This window comes from Microcaecilia unicolor, chromosome 11 (assembly GCF_901765095.1).
Source record: "Microcaecilia unicolor chromosome 11, aMicUni1.1, whole genome shotgun sequence".
In the NCBI taxonomy this organism is placed as follows: Eukaryota; Metazoa; Chordata; class Amphibia; order Gymnophiona; family Siphonopidae; genus Microcaecilia; species Microcaecilia unicolor.
The window spans coordinates 36141109-36158754 of record NC_044041.1 but is presented as its reverse complement, the minus strand read 5'-3'; the positions used below and the strand labels follow the sequence as shown (position 1 = coordinate 36158754).

At 43.5% G+C, this 17646-nt stretch overlaps 1 protein-coding gene across 7 annotated transcripts in view; it reads left to right on the top strand.

Moving 5' to 3' along the window:
- Positions 1–17646, top strand: part of KDM2B (lysine demethylase 2B) — a 322873-nt gene that overhangs the window by 256376 nt on the left and 48851 nt on the right. For 5 of the 7 annotated variants that reach the window (XM_030218309.1, XM_030218305.1, XM_030218312.1 and 2 more), the window contains 3 exons: positions 8749–8973; positions 9234–9377; positions 14210–14332. In XM_030218309.1, coding sequence (XP_030074169.1) covers positions 8749–8973; positions 9234–9377; positions 14210–14332 — 492 coding nt within the window. The remainder of the gene's footprint in view (positions 1–8748; positions 8974–9233; positions 9378–14209; positions 14333–17646) is intronic. The other 2 variants (XM_030218308.1, XM_030218306.1) reach the window with 1 other exon arrangement.

The window sequence follows — 17646 nt, the reverse complement described above, 5'->3', positions numbered from 1 at the left end:
TTTATAAAGTTATCTTTAGAGACTGGTTGCATTACCCAAGTTGTGAGGTCACAGGGCACTTGTTTATTGAAGCTACCCTACTATTAAAGAAAATAGGTTGTCCCATATGTGTTAAAGGGCTGCTGCTTCTTGTCATGTACTTGTTCTTCAGAACCAGTTGCCTCGGGATATTGGTGAATACACGATTGTTAGCTTTTCGACAGAAGTGCAAAACATGGTTGTTTGAGAGAGCTTGTGGGGTTTAGTATAGATGGAATATTTAACAGATTGGATTTTATCATAATACTGCTATGTAAAGATTATGTATTACATTAGATATACTTTGTAGAACGTTTTTGTAAATCTGGCGAGTAAAATTTTAAGCAGTTTTTAAAGCTTTACTGCTATCTTGCTGCATAAACACAATATGGGAAATTATGTTTGAGTATTTCTTTCACATGACCTAAATCTGTAGCTAAATTGTTTGGGCCTGTTCAATTGTTTTAGCCAAAATATTTTGATGTGTGCCACGAAATGCCTAGTCACCCACCTGGGGTTACCCCGCGGCCACTTAGAGGTTCTATCTCCAGCACAGCTCAGGTCAGCCTGCACCTGCCACTTGTGCTCTACACTAGCACCCTCCGCCCACCAACTGGGTCACAACCGCCTCTGAGCAAGTCTCCCGCTCTCAACTTATCCCCAGTGATTTCTAGGTTACTGGGTCCACACTCCCAGTGGTCCCACAGTTCCCAGAAAGCAGGCACAGATCCAACACACAAACCACCAGGATTCTTTTATCAGTCCATACAAACAGGGTGAACAAAAAATTCTGTTTATTCTCATAAAAATTGAACACAACAAAAAATGTGAATTAGCAAACAATAACAGGTAACTGAAACATGGATCAATTATAACACTATTGTAAACAACTCTCACTCCCTGAAGTAGAGGTAAGGGAGAGGTGATAAAGAAAAAATAATGTGCAGATAAAGGACACACAGCTTAGTCTTTTTGTAGGTCATTGGGCAACAAACTTGGTATTAGCAGGTAACAATTCCCCAGAAACTAACCAAGTTAGTAAGTAGGTTGGTAGTGACTAACTACTTTCCAGCAAGGTAGCAAGGGTGAATAAAGAACATGCACCTTAGTGATGTAGCAGAGCACAGGGTTAAACCATTGGTTCTCAACCCAGTCTTTGGGACATACCCAGCCAGTCAAGTTTTCAGGATATCCTCATTGAATATGCAGAAGAGGCAGTTCATGCAAATCTCATTCATTGTGAATATCCTGAAAATCTGAATGGCTGCATGAGTCCCAAACACTGGATTGAGAACCACTGAGTTAGTGGGTTGTGCCAACAGATGTGGTGGTCTAACACCATCCTTAAAAGCCATAGCGAGCCTATCAGTTTGTTTGGGCAACATCCTCACTAGTTTTGGAGCTGTGGACTATTCCAAAGCTTGGTGAGAGTTAAGGGATCTGGATTCGCTTCTACCCCGGATAACAGAAAACCAAGATGGACATTGACTGACTAAAACTGACATGAATAATATATCTTCCATGACCAGCAGCTGAGATATATCCTTAGAAGTGTGGACCAGAATATGTGGGTGGCCCAGCTTTTATTTTGTGCCATCATCTACCATGTTAGGCGAGAGTCAGTGTATTCTCTCTCTCTCTCTCTCTCTCTCTCTCTCTCTCTCTCTCTCTCTCTCTCTCTCTCTCTCTCTCTCTCTCTCTCTCTCTGGAAGAAATATATTCTGTAATAATGTAGGCATAAGGGTTTTAGCTGTATCTCTCTGTATTCCTTTCAGTCTCAGGCCATTGTCTGATAAGTGAACTGGTATGAGGGCAAATGACCTCAACAAGTGTCCCTATATTATAGAATATGAAAACAAGTGTTTAGCAGTACCTGATCCTTCAGGATTTATCATTCACTGAGGGGGTGTTTTACAAAGGCGTGGTAGTGTTTTTAGCGCACGCTGAATGCTAGAGATGCCCATAGGAATATATTTGTGCCTCTGGCATTTAGCGTGCGCTAAAAACGCTAGCATGCCTTTGTAAAAGGCTCACTTAGGGCCTTTATTTGCTCCAGTATTTAATATCTAGCACATTTGAGTTTCCTAGGGGCTTGTTCTCTTTTGACTGGTACAGTGAGGCGTAAACTGAAGTGTACAACTGTCGATGTATTAACTATTGTTGCTGGCCACCAGAATCCCTTCCTGAGCCCTGTAATAACCTGCACTAATGTTCAATCATATCAGTGAAGGACACGAGAGTTCTCATTCATTTCCCATGCTGAATCTTTTTTTTTTTTTAATTTAGAGTTTCAAACCTTTATTGAAAAGAGATTCAAATACAATAGCAATGTAACAATCAGCAATAATAGCAAAAAATAATCAGCAACTAACCATCCCTTCCCCTTCCCCCCAGACCCCTCCCTCTCCCAGGAGCGCAATAGTGCCATTCAAGATTCATTCCAGATCATGGATCACTATCTCCATGTTTCATCCCACGCTGAATCTTAAATATTCTCTGCTTGATCATTAGAAATCTGATAGCTGAACTCAAAGGTTACCAGTGAAGTATAAGACCAGTGTTCATCCCAGCTTGTCTTGCAAGAGTCTCTGTGGTATGCAGACAGAGAAAAATACTAATTTCAAGTATTATCTGCCCTCTCCTAGGCAGACTGAACTTGTTTTGCATGAGGATGTTTTTTTATGCTGGTGAATTATTAGGTAGAGGCTTACGAGTATGTTTACAATGGCTTTAGATGTTCCCTACTGAAATGGTTCTAAGCATGATTGAATCTCTGATTGTCTCTTTCTCTCCTCCCCTTCATGAAGTCACCTTGTGACTGTGTTTGCCTGTGAGGTGCCAGATTCTTTGTTTACAAAGATGTTTGGCTTTGGGGAAGCTCTCAACAGTATTGGGGGAAGTTTCTTCGATGCCAGTAAGGAATTTGGATTTTGTGAAGATTTGGACAGCATCAAGGCCAATTGAACCATTAGACTGACTAGTTGGTGAGCTAGGGGGGTAGTGCCCTGGGAAGTAGGGAGCTGCAAAGAGAAGCGGCAATCGATGTAAATCAATAGTGGGGTCCGTTTTCAAAGGGATTGGGCTCCAAACTTTGGAGAGTTAAGGTCTTAAACTGGCCTCTTTGAAAATTTACTAGGATGGATTGCTTAATCATGTGCTTAAAATTTCACTACACTCTTATATTTAAGGATCCTAAAAATTGGATGGAACAGGTATGCATTTAGGACGGGGTGGGGGGGGGGGGAAGGAGCTTGGCACTGATTTTCAGCACTGGGCACCTAATTTAGCCTTATAAATTTAGGTAAATGAATGACAGTCCTAAATTTTAGGAGCATAACTTTAGAGCCCTCAATTTAAGTGAATTTTCAGCTGAAAATAGGGGATAAATTCAGGAATAGAGGGCAATCGAAGCTGAATCTATGGCCGAAATTTACTTCTCAGTTTTGGCTGGAACTGAAGCTGAAAGCAAAACTGCTGCCCACCAACTCCACTCTCTCTGGGCCTACCTTTGAAAAACCCAGGTGGTTTAGTGACCTCTTTGGAGCAAGAGCTAGCCCAAGCCATTTCTGCCCCTGCCGGCTCCGTAGTCAAAATGGCTGCCGCAACTTCCCGTGGTTGCTCCTGCCCATGCCGGTTACAATCTGAAAATGGCTGCTGTGACCTCTGCAGTCTTGTGAGGCTGCTGCGTGAAGTCGCAGAGCCTTTTGACTTTGGAACTAGCAGGGGCAAGAACGACTCAGGGTAGCTCCTGCTCTGAAGAGGCCGCTAAACCACCAGGGCTTTTTGAAGGTAGGCCTGGGGAGGGTGGAGTTCGTGGATGGCTCAGGAGGGAGTGGGGAATGGGTTTTCTGCGGGGGAGGGAAGAGAACGGGCATTTTTCAGGGGAGTTGGGGTGGCAGCACAGAGTGGTTGTGGGGACGGGGAATTTTGGTTTCTGCCAAAAAATGCAAATGCATTTTTGGCCAAAACAGAAGAACGGCTAAATCTGGGTTTCAGCACTGAAGCTGAAACCAAAATTTGGTTGAGTCCCCTGTTCAGGAACTACTCTGGGTGCTTAAATTTAAGAGCTAAGTTTTTTTTTTTGTTGTTTTTTAAATATCGGCCTTGGTGATTTGACAGACCCCAGTTCAACCAATTATCAACATCCGCAGGGAGGGGGGGGGGTCAATTTTCTTATATGTCGAGCTGTACCTACTGTGCAGAAAGTAAAAGTAGGGATGGACCTTCCAACACAAACCAAATGTGAACACCAAAGGATAAAGAAATAAAAATGTAAAATGTTTATTAGAAACACAAGTACATGATGCTGAAAAAGGGCAAAGTAAAAACACTGTGTCACCAGGAGGCTTATATTAGGGCACTATTGCAGAACAGTGTCTACCTCACTGTGTCGGCAAACATCACCTGCCTTAGGAGTAACAACTCTGAATGAAACAAATAGAGAACACGAACCATAAACAATAAATGGACAGATGAACACTGACAAACCAAAAGTAAAACTTAATGTCCAAAAACAATATTATAAATGTTGTTCTTATAGTTTTGTACACAACATGAAAAATAAATAATGAAATTTTAAAGGACAACGATGAATAGAAATCTAATTTAACATTAAAACATTATACATGTGTATTCCAAGTACAAAGAGTAAGTAAAAGTACATCAGTTCCAGACTATGATAGTATAAAAGAGCAAAACATATAATTAGCACAGCATATTACAAATGAATGGCTAGTACCAATGCAAGTGTGATAGAAAAAGGGTTAGACCACAAAGAGAGAAATACCATTGTTTTCAAACAAAGAAGCCTCATAGCCATTAAAAACTGTGACTATGAAATTTAAAATATACTTTTATTTTCTCACACCGGGGTGCTCAATAACAAAACCAGGAACATACCTGAAACACTAAGGTGCTTAGCTTGGACACTTAAAATAGCCTCCATGGGGAAATGAAAAGCTGAAGGGAGTGTAATCAAACACCTGTACCTTGGGTGAATCTCTTCATAAATCACAATAAATAGCCATTCTTTTACCTTGGTAAAATGATTTTTACACAGATGTCCTCCTCATGTTTCTATATATCAAGCAAAGCTCAATATTTAAAAGTATGATGCTGAATTTTACTTTTTATAGAATTTTTCTGGGAGGGGTGGTGTTGGGGGGGTGTTCATAATTTGTTTATCAGATTTTCAAGGGCTTGAAAGTTAATGAAGAGGTAGGGTGAGGCACGAGGTTCAAAGTTTACCTGGGGTGCCTAATAACCCTTGCCCTAGATCTGGCAGCAAATGTTACTTGAGTTCCTGCTGAGTGAATGGGACCTGCAGAATGGTGGCTCATTGGGAAAGAAATATTTACTAAACGTGCAGGAAAACAATGAAAGAGCAATGCCAGGTGCAGGCAGAGGTTTTCTAAATGTGGTTTTGTTGTGAGCCTGGCTGGGTGTGACTACAGGATACCAAGTGGCTAGTAATAGAGGATTACTCACCTGGCAGTTTTTAGAGGCAGCATCGGAGAGCTTGAGCGAGGCCTCCGATTCCATTAATAGCTGGGCTTGAAGGAGAAGATAGTGAGATTCTTAAAAAGTGGGAAAACTTGGGCTGAGTTAAAAGCAAATCCCAGGAGTTGGGTACCTGTTTCCAAAACTCAGAAAATGAAAATCTGCAAAAATATATTAAAAAAAAAAAAAATAGACTAAAGAAGAACTTAAAAGCTACAGGAATAACAATGAAAGAAAAAGCAAGGTGAATATTGTGCCTGGCATCTAATATTTCTAAATCTATTTTCCATCTCCGACCCTGCAGTTCCATAGAGGAAAGCAAAAAGAGGGATGACCAGCAGGAAAAAGGAGGTGATAGTGCCCTTGTATAAGTCTCTGGTGAGGCCCCATTTAGAGTACTGTGTGCAGTTCTGGAGACCGCACCTACGAAAAGATATAAACAGGATGGAGTTGGTCCAGAGGGCGGCTACAAAATTAGTAAGCGGTCTTGAACACAAAAAATATAGGGACAGGCATATGAACCTCAACATGTATACGCTGGAAGAGAGGAGATATGATAGAGACATTTAAATATCTCAAGGGCATTAATGTACAGGAAGTGAGCCTTTTTCAACTGAAGGAAAACTCTGGAACGAGGGGGCATGCGATGAAGTTAAGAGGGAATAGGCTTAGGAGTAATCTAAGAAAGTATTATTTCACAGAAAGGGTGGTGGAAGCATGGAATGGCCTCCCGGTGGAGGATGTGGAGTCGAGGACTGTATCAGAAAATTAAAAAGGCATGAGATAAGCTTGTGGAATCGCTTAGGAAAAGGAAGAGTTAGGGGTTACAGAGGATGGACAGACTGGATGGGCCATTTGGCCTTTATCTGCCGTCATGTTTCTACGTTTCATAGTCTCTTAAAATCCCTTTCCCCAGTACTATGGTCAGTGGGGTTGAGGCAGTTCCAAATAGACTGGAACTTCAGGAGGTAGCAGGGTGGCCGCCTGGCTAAACAGCATCTGTAAGTCATATGGTTGCCATTTCAGTCCAGTAGGATGCATAGACTTAACGGTCAACAAACAAGTTGTAGGTGATCTCTTTTACGGGACTAGCTCCATACATATGTGATTTAACTGTTGAGTGCTACATTTTCTTCCATCAGATTAGTGCAAAATGAAAATTAAGTCATGGTTTTAGTGGTAAGTTCTTGGTGGTGACTCTTCCAGGATTTGCACCTGCCATTTTGTTTTCAGATCAGTGCAAAATTAAAATTAAGTCATGCTTTTAGTGGTAAGGTCTTGGCTGTGACTCTTCCAGAATTTGTACCTGCCATTTTGTTTTCAGATTAACATCTGGTAAGATAGAAAATACAAAAAAATTGTTTTCATAACTTGCTTCCAGTATAAATTGTTCTAGATAAGTGTCTCAAAGACACAGATTTGCTCTTTGCAGAGTTGTTGGTAAGACGGTGCTGTGGAAATGTTAAAAGTTTATTGACTATGCATCACTGTTATATGTCAGTATTATTGTCAAGCAGCAGTATGTGTGGGTGGAAAATGGCTGCAATGACAAGGATTCATGATGTCATTTGAAGCAGCAAGGGGCGATAGTACGTTTGCTTATGATATGTCATAGCTCTGTGCTATATATTTCAATTGTACAAAAAAAAAGAGGAGGAAAAGTCTCCGCAGATATGCAGAAAGTACAAACAAGCAATGATGACTAAAGGAGAACCTCAAAACCATAGTAATCCAAAGAAAGTACTTTATTCAGATTCAAATGTATGGTCAGACTGGACTTTATATAAATTGTGTGAGCCCATACAGCCACATTTGGCTAAAAAGCTTGCTTCAGATGTTCAAAACTATTTGCATACATCCAATGAGAAGGAAGACACTGGATATCGCATCAAGGGTTGATTTGCATATAATCATTAAGACGAGCCTATATAACTTAGGATTTTGTATCAATGGCTGGAGCTCAGACACCTCCAACCCCCACAGTCTAGCAGCAGGCTGTAGTGGGTTGCAAAAGAGTGAAGATGATGATGTGGCTGCGTGGCCCCTGAGGATGCCATGTGGTCTGTTCTTTGTTGCACGGCAGTTGTGCTGCTACCAGACACTGCACCAAACTGATTATTATTAGCATTTGTATAGCGCTACCAGATGCACGCAGCGCTGAACACCTGATACAAAGAAACAGTCCCTGCTCAAAAGAGCTTACAATCTAAATAATACAGACAGACAAGACAGTTACGGGTGATGGAAGTAATAGGTGAGAAGGAAGGAAGGAACAAGGGGAGGGATGCCTGATGCCTGGAAGGTCTTGATATAACAGTGTAGTTGCATAGATTTGCTCTCAATCATGGTACAGTATTTGGGTATAGTTGAAATACAACCAAAATATGCTTTTGGTTTTGTTTTGTTTTTTAACCCTGCTTTGGGCAAGTGACAGGGATAATAATGAGAAAAATTGGAGACCCTTAATTACCGCAGACTGGCTTAGTGAATGTTTGGATGGAAACTCTGATCTGCTTAAGACATCATCTTCTCCCAGAAGAAAGATCTGAGCATCTTGGACTGTGTTTATTAAACTTTGTGTGGCTGCAACTCCGGTACTGTAGCAACAGAAAGCATGTGACCCTAAGAGACCTATCTTCACTCCATATCTCCATCCCACCCCCCTTCATCACCATCAGAGGCATAGCCAGACTTTCAGTTTGGGGGAGCCCAATCTCAAAGCTGGTGGGCACAAAACTTTTCCCTGCTCATTGTGCACCACCACTTACCCCCACCCCCAACTCAAACTTTAAATACCTGAGTTGGTGAGGATCCCCAAGTCCTGCCTGTTGAAGAGGTCCTTCTCCAGTAGCCAGAAACTCCCCAACACTGGCAGTCGGCAGCATTTTCCATGGGCTGCTACCGTCTTTCTCTCCCCCCCCCCCCCCCCCCCCCCTAAGTATGCATGCTCAGTTTGTGCAGCAAGCATCTGGAATGAAAATGAAATACAAAATAATATGGATTCTTTCAGCCAAAGCTGTATTTCTTTATTCATTAATGTTACAATCCTCACAAATCTCATGGTGGTAGATATTTATGGGGGATGTTTTGCGTTTTGGAAATGTTTCTTGTTGAATTTTGTTTTCATGTAGCCAGTTGCAGCATTTCACTATGCAAAGTACGTATTGTTTCTGTTTGAAAGTGTGTACAGTATGCCAGTTCTTACATTTTTGTTGTTTTTTGGTTTTACAGAATAGGGCTGTGGGAAGGCCAAAAGGGAAACTTGGAACCACCTCTGCTGTGAAATTGGCTGCAAACCGTACGACCGCTGGGGCCCGCAGGCGAAGAACCCGATGCCGAAAGTGCGAAGCTTGCCTTCGTACAGAATGTGGGGCGTGCCATTTCTGCAAAGACATGAAAAAATTTGGGGGTCCTGGAAGGATGAAGCAGTCCTGCATTATGCGACAGTGCATTGCTGTAAGTATCTCCCACTGCCCCACAAATGACTTTTTCTGTTGGGAATCTGCCTCCCCACAACAGGTGATTCCTTGAAGTAAGGCTGTCCATACCTCCCGGTGTTTGATATAAAATTTTCTTTTCTCCTAGGTCCAGAAATATGCTAACATTATATATTTGCTGGGGTGTCTCAGGGCTAACTACTGTTCTTGCTGATGTGTCGGGGTATCTTGGTCCATTGTTTCACCCTGACACCTTTTGTTGTGGTTTTTCCTCTTTAGCCGGTGCTGCCTCACACTGCTGTCTGCCTGGTTTGCGGAGAAGCTGGGAAGGAGGACACAGTGGAGCAAGATGGGCAAAAGTTTAACATTATGTTAATGGAATGTTCCATTTGTAATGAAATAATACACCCGGGATGCCTTAAGGTAAGTCTAAGAAAATGAGACTTCATATTCCCAGTTCATCAAGTGAAATGTGTGTTACGTGGTATTTAAGACTGGTTAATAGGAAGGAAACACTGTAGTGATAAAAGTGCTCTTTTCAATTTTATAACCTGCAGTTGGGTAACTGCTGTGTTCCCATTTGCATTTTTAATCTCTGACAGGTGGGTCATAATCCAAAGTTGTAGGAGTAAAACTAGAGGGAGTTAAAATTCCTGGTATATTAGGCTTACCCCTCTTTTCACAAGTGTGTCACAGTAAAAGGAAGTGAAATTTGTGTGCAGGAAGGCTTTGTTGGGCTCCAGCCATCATTGGTTTGGTACTCCTTGGCTGCATTTTTGAGGACAGGTACATTTATGGATTATAGCTAGTATGTTATTATTATTACTATTGTTGTTATTTTTTTGCTTATGAGTAAAGTGCACTGTAATATGATAATGTTGACTTTATTGATTGTTGCATGACCTTAGATTGTTGTGTTCTAAAGCAGCGCTAACAGTGCCTTTTTACCCAGAGTAATCTTCTAACCTGGAATATCTATCCAGTGTACGCTTTTAATGCCTGGTATTGTTCAGGCATCTGCAGCCTGTAGGCAGCAGGTATTGAAGGATGCTGTGTTAGATTTTCTGAACCGTTCAGCACTCAACCCTATTGAGAGCACTAGGAAAGTATATGTTTAGTGGGGCAGCTGTGCTATCAATCGGCATGTAAGAAAAGTTGATTTGGTGAAAGAGAGGTGTTGTTGGCATCATTATGTTTTAGAGCACTGGTGTCAAACATACGGTCTCCTACCCAGCCCCTTCATCTGGCCCAAAGCAGTAATCAAGGTGGCCAATGTTGTTTGTAGGCCAGCAGCTCATATTTTTTGTTTGTGTGTCCCTGGTCGCTGTAGTGCAGAGGGTAGTGGCTAGACCACCGCTGGTGGCCTTTGCTGTAATCCAGTTCAGCCATGAAGAAAAGGGCAGTCACAGGAAGCAGAAGTGAGGTAAAAGAGCAAAGTGCAGACAGTGAGAGAAACAGCAGCTGTAGGACTCTCTCCTCCTGCCATGCCCATCTCAGTTTGATAGGAGGAAGAGGAGAAAAAGGACACATGCAGTGCAGTGCCACAGGCTGCCTGCTCCTCCTCACTAGGCCTGTTAGGATGCAGTTCGACCCACATAGCACAGCAGCAGCAGCAATGAGTCATCAAGGTGGACTAAAAGGGATCCAGGGTTTCTGGTGCCCCACACACACTAGAAATCACCACCAACCCCTGCATCCTTTGTCACATGGTGTAGGAAGGAACTCTGGTACAAGTCTTGTTCTCTAGTCTCACGAGGCTTGCACCAGAATTTGTTCCTCCATCGTGTGGCTTATAGTTAAAGTGCCAAGTCACCTGGTGCAGACAAGGCCAGTGTAGTACAGGTAACAGAGCTTGCTCATGGTAGCTTTTGGTGATCTCTAAGCATTGTCTCCTGCTATGCTTACCGCAGTTACTGTGTTGTACCAGCCCTGAGTTGGCAAGTAGATAGAAATGGGCAGGCTGGATCTCATGTTCTTTATCTGCTGACATATTTAATGCTTTTGTGTTCAGATACCCATGTATTTTAAAAAGATAGCCATGTTCTCAAAGAAGCAACCACACATCATAAAACGGGTAAAGGGTCATGGATTTACATAAAAACAGAGAAAAAGAACCATGTGGCCTATCCAGTCTGCCCGTCCATGCCATATACTCTCCCTATCACTCCCTTAGAGATCCTACGTACTTGTCCCAAGCTTCTTGAATTCTGATACTGTTTCATGTCCACAAGTTCCATTGGGAGGCCGTTCCACGAATTCAGCACCCTTTCCATGAAGAAGTATTTCCTCGGGTTACTTCCCAGTTTGTCCCCTTTCACTTTTATCCTATGCCCCCTCATTCCAGAGTTTCCTTTCAATTGAAAGAGACTCGCCTCCTATGCATTTATGCTTCATAGGTATTTAAATTTCTCTATCATATCTCCCCTCTCCCGCCTTTCTGCCAAAGTATAGATATTGAGATATTTAAGTCTGCCCCCATATGCTTTATGATGACCACTGACCATTTTAGTAGTCATTCTCTGGACCAACTCCATTCTGTTTATATCTCTCTGAAGGTGTGGTCTCCAGAATTGTACACAGTAGTCTAAATGAGTTCTCACCCAGAGTCTTATACAGGGACATCATCGCCTCCTTTTTTCTTATGGACTTTCCTCTCCCTATGCACCTAAGCATCCTTCTAGCTTTCACCGTTGCCTTTTCTACCCGTTTGGCCACCTTAAGATCGTCACATACAGTCACACTCTTAAGTCCGCTCCTCTTTGATATAACGCCTTTCTGTGGGTACAATCAAAGCTGCACAGTGCTTACTGTCTAAAATGGTTCTTAAGATGCTGTGATACGATATGTTTTGGTCCAGTCGCTGCCTGCTGTCAGTAGTAAAACATCTGTGTACCTGGCACGAGTCCAGACGATTAACAGTCCTGAATATGCAGTTGCAGGTTCGGTGGCTGTAATTAGTTTGTCTGTAATCATCAACATCTTGTTCCAGTGCCTAACCTTCACAAAAAGAACTGTCCCAAATATAATATTCACAACTTTATTTTAGCCAAATTTGTAATATCCTCTGGAGCTCACACCCAAGGATGTTTGTACTGTGTAATGAAATCTTGAGCAGCATCAGCGGTCGCTTCGTTCATTTGCAGGGCTTCAGAGTTGCTAGGGTGATTTGGTTTTTAAGGGAAGGGGAAAGAGTGCCAAAATACTTCTCCAGTTTTCATGCACTTTAGTAGGAAATTGATCCTCTCCCAGCCCTGCACCTGTGTATGCCCGGTACCTTAATATATGTGTGGAAGGCAAAACCCTCCTGCAACTCCCTAGATTTTCAGATCTTTGAAAAAAAAAAAAAATTGTCAGATGGTAAGATTGAATTAAGAGTTGTGTATTGCCCAACTGGAAATCTATGACTTAGGTAAAGTTAGTAATACCTACATGGCAAGGCTATAGTGCCTGATGAATCTACAAACTAACATTTTTGATGTTAGAAGATGAAGCAGTGGCGTAGCCACAGGTGGGCCTGGGTGGGCCGGGGCCCACCCACTTAGGGCTCAGGCCCACCCAACATTAGCACACGGTGGGGATCCCAAGCTCTGCCAGCTGAAGACTTCCCCCTGATGGTAACGAAAACGCTACTCTGCATGATACCGGCACCTGCGCATGCCTGCTGCAGACTGCCAAGGTGGAAAGGAGCGTTTTTTCACCAGCTGAGATAATTTTTTTGGTGTGGGGGGGGGGGGGGGGTGAAGGGAACATTTGGTGCCCATCCACTTCTTGCCTAGGCCCACCCAAAATCTGTTGTCTGGCTACGCCTCTGAGGTGAAGGGCTTTTTGTTTTCAGATGCCAAGGTTAAAATCTGAGTTCCTTCGGGGCTTAAGCTCCTTTTTGGTAAGTAAGGCCAATCGGGTTGTTTTGGATGTTCTTTTTTTTTTTTTTTTTTTTTAAATTTACAATAACATAATCTTGTTGGTCCTGTGCTTGATCTAGTTTGAAGGTGTGCTAGTCTCCATGTCCACATAACAAGATTTATACCCATGCCAAGTTGTGTACCCCAGTCTTTGCAGGCCATGGACCTCAAGTTTGGCCCTTTTTTTCTTGCTTGATAGCTTAGGTTCTTTGAACAGGGGCTGTACAAGTACATCCTCGACCCTGGCCACAGCAGGAGGTACAATCCTAGCCCTGGAAGAGAGCTAGATCCTCCACATTGCAGTGCAGTTGGGCTTACCAGTACAAAAAATATGTTGGATATAAAAAAAACTTTGCTCTTTAAAAGAAATGTTTAAAACAAAAATGTATGCTGGCTGCAAAGAGCAGACTATTAAGTAACTCCAAGCAGCCCAGAATACCGCAGCCAGACTCATATTTGGAAAAACAAAATACGAAAGTGCGAGACCCTTAAGAGAGAAACAGCACTGGCTCCCTCTTATGGAACGCATTGAGTTTAAGATCTGCACGACCGTACACAAAATCATTCACGCAGATGCCCCACTCTACATGTTAAACCTAGTGGACCTACCACCCAGAAACGCCAAAAGATCAGCCCGCAAATTCCTCAATTTGAACTTCCCCAGCTGTAAAGGAATTAAATATAAGCAGGCATACGCCACTACCTTCTCGTACAGGAGTACACAGCTTTGGAACGCACTGCCCACAGCCTTGAAAACCATGGATAATCTAACCAACTTTCGCAAATCCTTGAAGACATATCTCTTCAACAAAGCCTACAAAATGAACCCTTAATGACACTATCACCACCCAACCTACCTAAGAATTAAAACACACCCTACACCACCCTATATAACCCTTCCTTCTCTTATCCCTCTTACATCTGCTTAATATTGATTGTATCTAGATCCTGTCATGACGATGTCATAACAACACTCTGTAAGCCACATTGAGCCTGCAAATAGGTGGGATAATGTGGGGTACAAATGCAATAAATAATAATAATAATAATTGGTCATGGTATTGCTCATTTGGTCTCCTGTGATCGTGTAAGTTTTATGGTTTGGAAACACATAATAAGAGCCAAGGGCTGAGCGCTAAACATCTGTGCTGGGGCTTCAGTTCTGGTTGTTAGAGGTGAAGCAGCTATTGAGGCACCAGAAGGTTTTGGCACATAAAACTCTTATTATGGCCTGAGGGCTGAAATCGGATATGTAGTTGACTCTAAAATCAGAACAGAACAAATGTGGCAGGTAACTGCGACTGGCATCTCACCTTGACTCCACTAACAGTTTTTTCTTACTGCTTCCAACAGATAAAGGAGTCAGATGGTGTGGTCAATGACAAACTTCCAAATTGCTGGGAATGTCCCAAGTGCAACCATGCAGGAAAATCCGGGAAAGTGAGTTTAGAAATGTGTACACGGCAGCCTTCAAATGTAATTTTTTTTGCTGGAATCCTCCAGTTATTTTTCTTAATAATTTATAATTAAAGTGCTGTAGATGTAGTTCCTTTTCTTTTTTTTTTTTTGCTGGGTAAGGTGTATGCTGATGTGCTAGAATGTTCTGTGCTTTTACTGTAAGGCTAAAAGTAAGTTGAAGTAAAGTTACCTTGATGAAGTGGAGCAAAGCAGTATACAGTATAGCAATGGGGGGAGGGGATGGTAAGAAGGAGGTCCAGAAGCCTCAGATAGGAGAAACAGGATTTATGGACCTTTAAGTCTTGTACTGCAAAAATTGATGCTTGAAAGAAGATTGCTCCCAGTGTGCCTGAATGTAGACTTCATAGTGTTACAAGCTCGGCCAGGGTTCTTTTTTTATGGAGGGGAGCCAGGGGTAAGTTTAGTGTTCAGGTCATTCTCTGATTGGAGGTAAAGGGTTGTACAACTCAATGCTGCTTTGTTAGCAGAGGACTGCAGGATGCAATTTCAGTTTTTCAAGACTAAAACTATTTTACAGTATATAATTGGAAACACGTGAAGAGGGCAGTCTTTGGCCCAAGCACATTCCATTTTACCCCCTCCAAAATGAAAACTCCCTGGCAGCGCAAAGTATATGTAGTAAATCTATGAAAGGCAGGCAGCTTTAAAAATGAAGTCCCTATGCTGGCTTTTACAGCCCAATTTCCACTACGTAGCTTCCCACTATTCCAGAACCTCTGGGATAATTGTGTCCGTCAACCAACAGGTGGAGATAGAAAATATATTGAGGAACTAGACTGGATGCCGAGAGAGCTGTGTCTCTCTACAGTTTTTAGTTCTCTATCCTTAGCAGGTGGATGGACACACTTCTCAGCCTCTGCTCCTGGTCCAGTGGGTCAGCTGGTCCTCATTTGAGCTTTGCGGGTGGCTTGTGTCTGCAGAGTCATAGCTGGAGGTCGTCTGATCCGTATCTGTGGTGCCCTGCAAATTTACTTCTTTCCTCCCTTCACCTCACCCCTTTTTCCTGTGTTGCTCTCCTTTTCCAGCATAACAACCTTTAAAGAAAAAAAAGAAGGCAAGAGGTTTGCTGGAGAGCATAGAACAGAGTATCAGTCCTGAGCCTTTCTTTTCTGTGGTAAGGCTTGTGTGGAGCAGTCGGTAGTGGTGAGTCAGTCTAAAGTTTGACTCTGAAATGCTTGGAGGGCTTCAAGTTCTGCTTGGTACAGGGGAGGGATCCTGACTTGTTAGTGACCGTCAGGGTGAATGGAGACTCCTGTGGAGGCAGTTATGTGATAGTCCTGCTGTGGGATCTGCTGACTGTTGTTGGGAATTGCAGTGATTGCAAGCCAGGAATCCCACGGGACGCGGTGGAAACGGTCAGCGGCAGCACAGCATCCGAATATACCGGGGTCATCAGGCTCTCTGGCAGGGCCAGTTCATAGTTTGATGCAGGAGAGTGCAGGAACATTTGTGAAGGCCGACTGGCAGTGAGGAGCAGCCTCTGGATGATCACGCAAGGATTACAGCTGCCATTTTACAGCCTCAGGGCCTGACAGAGTATTCAGCTGCATCAGGATCTTTGTTTTCTCTGGAGTTACTGCTCTTACACCAGGCCTATTTATTGAAGCAGGGACAGTCTGAGTTGCTTCAGTTTCTCATCCTGTTGGCCCTCCAGATCCTAAGAGATCTCGTTTAGACCTTCAGGAGTGGGCAGGTGAGGCTATCTCTGCTTTTCCTTCCTTATCTGATGTAGCCTCGGTCTATTCAGAGGAGCCATCATTGAAGGAGCTGTTGGATGAGGGAGATGATCCAAAAGTACTGATTTCATAAAGAGGAGCTCACTACTCCTTATTTCTGAGGCACTGGCAGTGCTTTCCACGGAGGAGCCGCCGCCTTTTGCTTCAGGAGTTCCATCTTCATCAATCATGATGGGGGCTTAGATGTCCTACTAAGGCCTTCCCGATGCATCCAGACTTTCAGGACCCCGATGCAGAATGGGTGTCACCGGATGTGGGACTGAGAGTGGGAAGAGCCGTTAGTAGAGAAAGATAAATTGCAGCTTCCCAGGGTAGGCCCCCTAGTTAAGGTGGTGACTAAGAAGACCACCTTTCTAGTGGAACAGGGCATTGCCCTAAAAAATGGGAAGCTAGAAGGCTCGTTGAAACAAACCTTTGAAGTGGCCCCTTGGGGCCTTCAAACAACATTGTGCAGCTTGTTTTTGACAAGAGCATGCCTGACATGGAATCAGCAGTCAGCAGCACAAGACAGGTGCCATAACGCCCAGCTGGAAGCAGGGTTGGCCTACTTGGATGCTATTTATGACTTGTTATGGGTTATGGTCCGCAGTATGTCTTTGGCTGTCATGGCATTTCGGCAACTTTGGTTGCAGCGTCAGGCAGCGGATGCAGCGTCAGTGACATCTATTTAAGCTATTGTTTTGGGGCAAGTAACTATTTGGAGAAGATCTTGGTGACTTGGTGAAAGAACTGGGAGAAACTTAAGCCACAGCAGTTGCCAGAGGATAAGCCAAAAGCCTCTGCTCATCCATCTTCAGGGAGCTCTCGATCTCAATTTCGAGACAGCAGACGGTACCTGCCTTGTCAGCAACATGGTCATAAGGCATGCCAATCTTCCTTTCATACAGACAGGAAGTCCTCTGTCAGCTAGAGCACCCAGTATCTCCAGAGTAGAGAGCTGCACGGCTTCCGTCCCCGCGGGAATCCCGCGGAACCCGCGGGATTCCCGCGGGGACGGAGGCAGTTCATGCGGGGTTCCCGCGGGGATGGAAGCAGTTCTGCGGGGTTCCCGCGGGGACGGAGGCAGTTCCTGCGGGGTTCCCGCGGGGATGGAACCAGTTCTGTGGGCTTCCCGTGGAAGTGTAAGCTGCACCTGCACCAGCCTCTCATCTACCGAATACCAATTTATTTGAGTGCTGTCTCCTCCTCCTCTTCTTCCTTGCTTTAACAGCATAAATGTGGAAAGTCTTCCATTAAGGAGGTGGTAGAGTCACAAATGATGACGGAATTCAAAAAGGCGTGGGATGAACACAGAGGATCTCTAATTAGAAAATGGAAGTTATATAAAAGCTAACCTTAAATGGCTGCATGTGTGTGGATGTGTCTAGTGACACTTAGATGGCGACTCTGGCTGTGATGAACTAGAGCTGATACCTGGCAGACTTGTATGTTCTGTGTCTCATACATGGCAATCTGGTGTAGGATGGGCTGGAAAGGGCTTAGACAGCAACTTCAGTGGCTGGAACATGAGGACAGTGCTGGACAGACTTTTACGGTCTGTGTCCCACAAATGAGAACATGAATAGGCTGGAGTGG